The sequence below is a fragment of the Ichthyophthirius multifiliis genome, assembly GCF_000220395.1.
Source record: "Ichthyophthirius multifiliis unplaced genomic scaffold scaff_1120509249433, whole genome shotgun sequence".
Classification (NCBI taxonomy): Eukaryota; Ciliophora; class Oligohymenophorea; order Hymenostomatida; genus Ichthyophthirius; species Ichthyophthirius multifiliis.
This window is the reverse complement of record NW_004087718.1, coordinates 5,749-13,517: the sequence shown is the minus strand read 5'-3', so window position 1 is coordinate 13,517 and position 7,769 is coordinate 5,749. Positions and strand designations below refer to the sequence as shown.

The window sequence follows — 7,769 nt, the reverse complement described above, 5'->3', positions numbered from 1 at the left end:
ATAGATAAATAAATAAATAAAATACTAAAATAATATTACTAACTATTTTAAAAAATATATTTTATTTTTTAATAATTAATTTTATTTTTTAATAATTAATTTTATTTTTTAATATAAATGAAATTAATATATTAATATTATACTATTATTTAATATGTATAAATGATAAAATTTATAATTATATTATTTATTTGTTTCTAATTATTTAAAGTCTAATTTTTTTTTATTATTTATTAAACAAATTAATATAATAAAAAAATATATATAAATAAATAATACTTTACAAAAAAATTTAAAAAATTAGTAATGGATTAAAATAATGGTTTGTAAAATGAAAGCTTAATTGAATAGTTTTAAATTTTTTAAATATAGTAAATAATTTGTTAAAATAATTTATTTAAGTTATTTTAAGATGACTTAATTTAAATATCTTAATTAAAACATTAAATGAAAACGTAACATTAAAACAATAAAACTAAACTATAAGAAATACTAACTGAGTAATTAAAAAATAAATATATTAATCTTATTACATTATTTATAGTATAAATAATATAAATTAAGAAGTTAAATAAATTAATGACTTTGATGTCAACTATAAGTCTTAAAATAATGATTTTTAATGTTAATATTAAGATCATAATATTGAAATTAAATTAATTATTTAATAATAAGAAAAGTTTGAAAAAATATTATAAATAGTTTTTAATAAATTTAATATTTTATGAAATGATTCAATATAATTTTAATATTTTTTATTAAATTAGTTATATATCTATTTTAAATAATGTTTTAATTTTTTAGATAGTTTACAATAATATTATTTATTTTGTTTAATTATCATCCATTTTAATTAATTAATTATGCAACTTTTCTTTATATTGATACTAAAAAAACTTCTTTGTTTTTACTTTATATTATCATTTAATCTTTTTTATTTATAATTTAATTAGTCTTTTTTAAATTTAAATCCTATAATAGATTTTTGATATATTTTCCTTTAAAATATCACTTATAAGGCCATCGAATAACAAAATACAAAACAAAAAGTTATATGACTACTATAGTAAACATAAACTCTATTTTAATTTTGGCATCGATATCCGAATTTGCACAAAGTAACAATAACCCAATATAAGTATTTTATATATTGATTAGTCCAATCAGAATATAAGGGATTATATTAAAGTTTCACCCAACCAAGTAAACTATTAATTCTTTTATATTTAATAAAAAGCTATTAAATGCCAAAAACAACCTCAATTATGAGCAAAAAAACAATAGCTACTAGTTTTAATAGATAACAAATTCAATATAAACTTTATTTTAAATTATATTTTTTTTTACTTAATTTAAAATATTGATTATATCAAAAAATCATAAAAATAGCAATCGAATAAAATATATGTATATATATGCTATTAATGTATATTTTTTTTTATAATTAAAAAATTTAATTATTTTTATTATAAAAAATATTTATTAAATAATTATGCATTTTTTCTGATCTCTTTTTAATAAAAATACTTTACTCTAAATAACTGAGCTAAAATTAAGAGTTTATTTCTAATATAAAAGCAATTAGTTACATTTGTGATAAATCATTTAATTATATTTCAAAGCATATAACTGTTGTTAGAACATAAAAAAAAAAAAAATTCCAGGAAAATATTCTCATAAATATCGATATAATAAATGAAAAATTGAATTCATTTCAAACAAAAAATATTGAATGTTTTTTTGATAAAAATTAATTTATAAAATAATAAATCGCATTTAGATATTAAAATAAATATTGTAGTATCTAATTATATAATTTACATATTTTTTAAAAAAAATTATAATTAAATATTTAAAGAGTATCTAAATATAAGAAGGTTATTATTAAAATAAATTACTTAAAAAAAAAATACTAATGTTAATTATATTACCTCATTATTAAAATAGATATTGGAAAAAATATAATCATAAATACATAAATACAAAATTTATCATTTATTATATTTATTTGCTTTTTAGTTTAATAACTTTTATTTAAATTGATTAAATTTACATTTTTTAGTTTATAATTTTAGATTAGCTTTTTTATTTAATTTTTTTTTTCTTTAAAATTTAGAGCATGTGCTGTTTTATATGTTTTTTATTAGGTTTTAATTTAAGTATCAATCATTTTTAATTAGTTAATTGTTCTTATTCTTGAAATATTTAAATGGAATTCTTTTTAAAAATGTATCAGACATTTTATAAAGTAAACAATTGTATAATAATATTAATTTGTTATTTATTAATAAAAAAGAAGGAAATAAATTTTTTAATTAATTAAAAATAATATTTTTTTTTATTTTATTTTATTTTATTTATTTATTTATTTGTTTCTTATTCATATTGTCTTAATTAACCATTATTCTAATTATTCAGTATATTAAAGTAATTCTTGGTTTTAGCTACATTCTAATTTTAGAAATTAGCAAAATGATTTAATTCCTTAAGTATCATAAATAAACTATTACTCTTTAAATATTCTGTTCATTTTGCTTATAAAATCAGCATATAAACAATCACTATATACTTTACATTCCTTAATAATATCTAATTAAAAATTAATAAAATTAAAATAAAGTTATGAGATTAAAATATATAAATATTACTATTTTCAACTTAAAAGTAAAAATCTATAATACCCCAATCAAATCTAGTTTCTATGTTATTTGTAAATTTAGGTGTTTGACCATACAACTTATATAATTTAAATAAATTATAAATAAAAAAATATATATTTGTTCATATTTTTTTTCTGTATTTTTTTTTTAAACTAAATCAATAAAATAAAAATGCTAAACTAATTATTTTTAAAATAATTTTTATTTTATTACAAAATTTCTTATATAATTATTGTAAAACATCAAATAAAAAAAGATTTTTAAATTATAAAAAGTAAAAAGCCTTTTTCTTATTAATTGAGTTTTTTTAAAAAAACAATAAAATTCAAAAAAATATACGAATAAGTAATATTTAAAATTCTATAATCTTTTTATGATTGCATTAATTATAATAAAGTTGAACATGAGTTAATAATAATTAATTGTTCTTTGATTATTATAAAAGCAAACATATAAATTTTTTAGAATATTTGGTATATTTTTATTTATAAATTTTAAAATTTAAAATAATATTATGACAATAATAAATATATATATACCCAATCCCATGAACTTATTTCATTAAATATTTAATTAATATTTTGATTTTATTTAAGTGATTCATAATCTAGTTTTTCTGAAATGACTTGATGACTAGAATAAAATTTAGCAAATTCAATCTCCAATTATTAAACAAAAAAATCATGATTTAAATCAGGTTTTATTTCATTTAAATTAAGAATTCTTGATATTACACTATCAACTCCTTTACTTTTTAACTTTTCTTTATTTGGATTCAAATAATTTTTTACACTTTCCGTATTCACATTAAAAAGCATTGTACCATGATGTAAAGCTTTTCTATCGGATCCATCTTTCTTTCCTAAATTAACTTAATATGCAGATCCTGATATTTTTCTTCCTTAACAAACTATATCATTTCTTCCTGTAAATTAAGCATCTACACCTAAATTTTTTAATGAATTAACTATAATTATATTATTTTTATTTTTTGAATCTAATGGGTTGGAATTATCATATACTGGGGTTATAAAAGAAAAACAGCTATTTCCTATTTTTTTATATTATTTATGTATTTTAAATTTTAAAATATCTATTCGCCTAAATCTTAATATACAGCACTACCTCCTGTTCTTCTTCTAGCTAATTTTATTCCGTCTCTTTCCATATTCTAAATGAAACATTCTTTCCAAGGATTTTAATGTCTTCCTTAATTTTTTTTACAAATGTAAACAAAAAATAAATAAAATAATATATACCGATAACTATTGTTTTATCGTTTCTCCAAAGAAATAATGTAGGATATTTTAAATTATGATGTTCATAAAGATATTCTTCAGTAGCTAAATTAAAATGAATATCATTTACTTAACTATGTATAACACAAATCTTTTTTTCAATATCTAAAATAGAAAACTAATATTTTAAAACACCTATTAATTATTATCCTGTTTAATATCTTTTAATCAGTAAATTCATTATTATTAAAAAAAAAAAAAAAATTTATGTAATATTGATATTAATTTATTAAATATTTATAAATATTATAAATAGATATCGAAAAAGAAAGTAAATCATTAAAAAAAAAATTGTATTAAAAAGAAATTAAAAGTATTAAATATATGTGCACAAAAACTTCTTATAAAAATAATTATTTTAAATTTAGAAATATAATTATTTATATAATTTGAAAAAAAAAAATTAATATAAATTTATATAAAAATATTTTAATAAAATATATCATATTTTTAAATATAAAAATAAAAATATCAATTATTGTATTTTATTTATTTTTAAAATATATATATATTTACAAATATAAATACATAAATTAAATATATATATTTATTTATATATTTATATATTTATATATATATTATATTAAATTTTAATATATTTTTATTTAAGTAAATAAGTATGTTTAAAACAACGTATCCAATTTGGCTCAAAACTATCCTTAAAACTACACCTGCATTTGTAGTTTATTTTATTTTTGGTTTGGGATTTACCACATGTATTTATGATATTATTTACCATCCAAAAGATCGTATTGAAAGATATTTTTTTAGATCAAATAGATTTGAAAGAATTGGAAGAAGAAGAGATGATATATTAAGATAATATTATAAACCTTATATTGAATGGTAACCATATTTTGGAAGTTCAGCAGGTTCTGCCTAAAGACCTTTGGAAAGATATTGAATATTTTAAAAATAAATAATTACATGTTAATCAAATATGAAATTATTAAAATATTTGAATAAAATAAGATTTTTTTATTTTCATAAATCAGATTATAAATTATATAGTAATCAATTACTTTTGTTTATAATAATATTTTATTTTTATTAATTTATTATAGCATTATTATAATATTGAAAATAATTCTTTTAAAAAACTATTTTTTATTTTTTATTACATTTATTTAAGAAAAAAATATAATTTTTTAGTTTATATTTTACAATATTTGATTATATTAAAATAAATAATATATAAATATATTAAATATTATAAAATAGTTTTTTAAAAAAATATAAAAACATATAATAAAATATTTTATTTTATTATTCTAAAACACTGTGTTCCAAATATTATTTTTTAACTTTAAGGATAAAAAAAATTATATATATGTTTAGTATTTAAAAAATTTACATTACAAATATTTCTGAATGAAAATATAAAAATATTAATAATATTTATTATTATTAAATTAGTTTATCTTTAGTTTTTCTGTAATGTTTTTAGTTAAAATTAAATACAAGTAATAAATATTTAAAATGCCTATCCGTCAAAATCAAAATTAACAAACATTAAATAAAATTCTATTTTACATGTATAAACAAAAATTATATATTTTCTTAAAAAAGGAGATATTTTTTCAACATATAAACTTTTATTAAAGTAAAAAATAAGCAATTATAATTTATAATGAAAATTATATAATAACTGATAAAATAGAAATTAACATTATTTGTTGGCCAATCCGATATTTATTTTTGCTTCTTTATTTATTTAATTAAAAGAAATTACTATATTTTTTGATTTAGTTGAGAAAGAAAAAAGAATAATAGTGTAATATTAAATTAAATCATATTTTAAAAATTATTTATTAGGGCAAAGTAAGGCCTATAATATGCAACTAAGTATAATCACTTTTCTAACATTATTCTATAATATTTTAAAAGTAAAAAAAGACTACTAATTTACTCATTAATTATATTTTTTGTAGGGAATTTAAGACATAGATATATTTAAAATTAAAATATTATTCTATTAATCATAAATATTTTAATTATATAAAAAGCAGGTTAAATTTTTTTAATAAAAAATATAATAGTTAAATTAAAAATAAATAATATATTTTAAAAATCATTCACTATTATAATATATATAATTTTTATATAAATTATTTCATACTAATTCTTCATTTAATTTTTAATAACCATTTTTTTTTTTTTATTTATCTTCTATCTATTCATTTATATTGTCATTGATTTCATTGGTTTCATTGTTTTCATTAATTTTTTCACTTCCAATTTAAATTCCTTTTCCAGCAAATTATTTAAAATTATTACTTTCTTATTATTAAAAATTTGTGTTTTTAGCTTCATTTTATTAAGGAGGAGGCCCAATAATAACTTATTTTCCTTACTATTACTATTATTAAGATTAAATATTACCTCCAATTAATACAGAACTTCCAGTAAAAGCAGTTTAAGAATTAATTTATTATTAATTATTTAAATTATTATTATCTGGCTTAATAAAATCAACTCTATTTAAAAAATTTCTAAAAAATATTGATAATTAAATAGATTCAATTTTTTCTTTAGAAAGCTTCAAATACATTCCATTAAATAATTTCACTTCAAGAAATCCTTCCAAAATAGCGCACAGCATATCAATAGTTTAAAAGCCAGAAATAAGCGAAAAGAACAGAAATATAGCAAAAGGATAATATTTGTTTTTTATTTAAATTGGAAAACATAAAAAAAATGAACTGTTTTCTGGATCTGATAAAGATCTTAAAGTTATATATACCATGACTATATTCCAAAGACCTAAAGATGGCATTTGTAACCATTTTCCTCCAATTAATAAATCTAATGTAAAGCTTAATAATATAAATATTATTTATACAAATATGTTCTTTAACATAAAATCAAGAATAAAATATACTGATCCCATTTTTTATTCAAGAGATACACATGTAAAATGAATAGAATACAGACTAAATATAATCGTTATTATATCAAACGAAATAAACTAAGCAAATAATATTCTCCATATTTGAAATTTATAAATTACATAAAAAGGTATGTCTACTATTAGAAATGCAATATTTAAATAAAAAAAACTGATTATATATAATCCAATTGTTATTATAAATATTGACTTTTTATGTTTATTTAATTTTTATATATAAGATTAATTTTTATATAGTTTTACTTTTGTTCCAAATGGAAGAGCTACCCACCACTTTTAAATATCTTCTAAGCAACTACTAGCTTGACCTTACTATTAATTATTATTATTAAACATTTAAGGAAAATAATTAAAAATTATAAAAAATAAAAATATACGTAAAAGTATAAAATAAGAAATAATAATAAAAAATTTATATTTTATTTATATTAAATAATTATTAAAATAAAAATTTTCTGAAATTTAATTTTATAAAAATAATAATTTTAATATATTTTCTTTTTTTCTTTTAAAATAAATTTTTAATTAATAAAAATATAATAGCTTTAGTAATTACCAATTGGAATATTCAAAATATATAAAATAAAAATTTAATTATTAATTTATCGTTTATTTTATTCATTTTTTTAATATTATAAAATTATGATTTAAAACATTGAATATATATTTTAAAAATGTTTATATAATAGTGCATTAAATAAACATATATATATGATAAAATAAAATTTTAATAAAATTTTTTAATAAATTAAAAAATATTTATATAAATTAAAAGAAAAAATATGATTTTAATTTCTATTTTTAATTTCTTAACTCTCTTCTAATTCATAAGAGCATTTGATATATAAAAATTTTTAGAAATTTGTATAAAATAAGAATACTTAATGGAGCGTAATTTCAAAT

General features: G+C 15.1%; 2 protein-coding genes across 2 annotated transcripts, besides 8 other annotated features; both read right to left on the bottom strand. All coding sequences in view use genetic code 6, as the record gives it.

The window, feature by feature from the left end:
• Positions 1-58: 58 nt before the first annotated feature.
• Positions 59-114: a microsatellite.
• Positions 115-2,329: 2,215 nt separating this feature from the next.
• Positions 2,330-2,371: a microsatellite.
• Positions 2,333-2,381: a microsatellite.
• A 129-nt stretch (positions 2,382-2,510) lies between these two features.
• Positions 2,511-4,139, bottom strand: IMG5_003850 (lipoate-protein ligase a, putative; the record flags this gene model as incomplete). Its single annotated transcript, XM_004039947.1, has 5 exons — positions 2,511-2,589; positions 2,649-2,736; positions 3,200-3,711; positions 3,762-3,869; positions 3,920-4,139. Coding segments are annotated over 5 exons (1,007 nt in total), but the record flags the coding sequence as incomplete, so codon positions are not given.
• A 168-nt stretch (positions 4,140-4,307) lies between these two features.
• Positions 4,308-4,353: a microsatellite.
• Positions 4,354-4,458: 105 nt separating this feature from the next.
• Positions 4,459-4,542: a microsatellite.
• Positions 4,496-4,559: a microsatellite.
• Positions 4,499-4,559: a microsatellite.
• A 1,711-nt stretch (positions 4,560-6,270) lies between these two features.
• Positions 6,271-7,522, bottom strand: IMG5_003840 (hypothetical protein; the record flags this gene model as incomplete). Its single annotated transcript, XM_004039946.1, has 2 exons — positions 6,271-7,055; positions 7,110-7,522. 2 exons carry the CDS (start codon positions 7,520-7,522, stop codon positions 6,524-6,526), a joined length of 945 nt encoding a protein of 314 aa, XP_004039994.1. The 3' UTR covers positions 6,271-6,523.
• A 71-nt stretch (positions 7,523-7,593) lies between these two features.
• Positions 7,594-7,640: a microsatellite.
• Between the last annotated feature and the right edge of the window lie 129 nt (positions 7,641-7,769).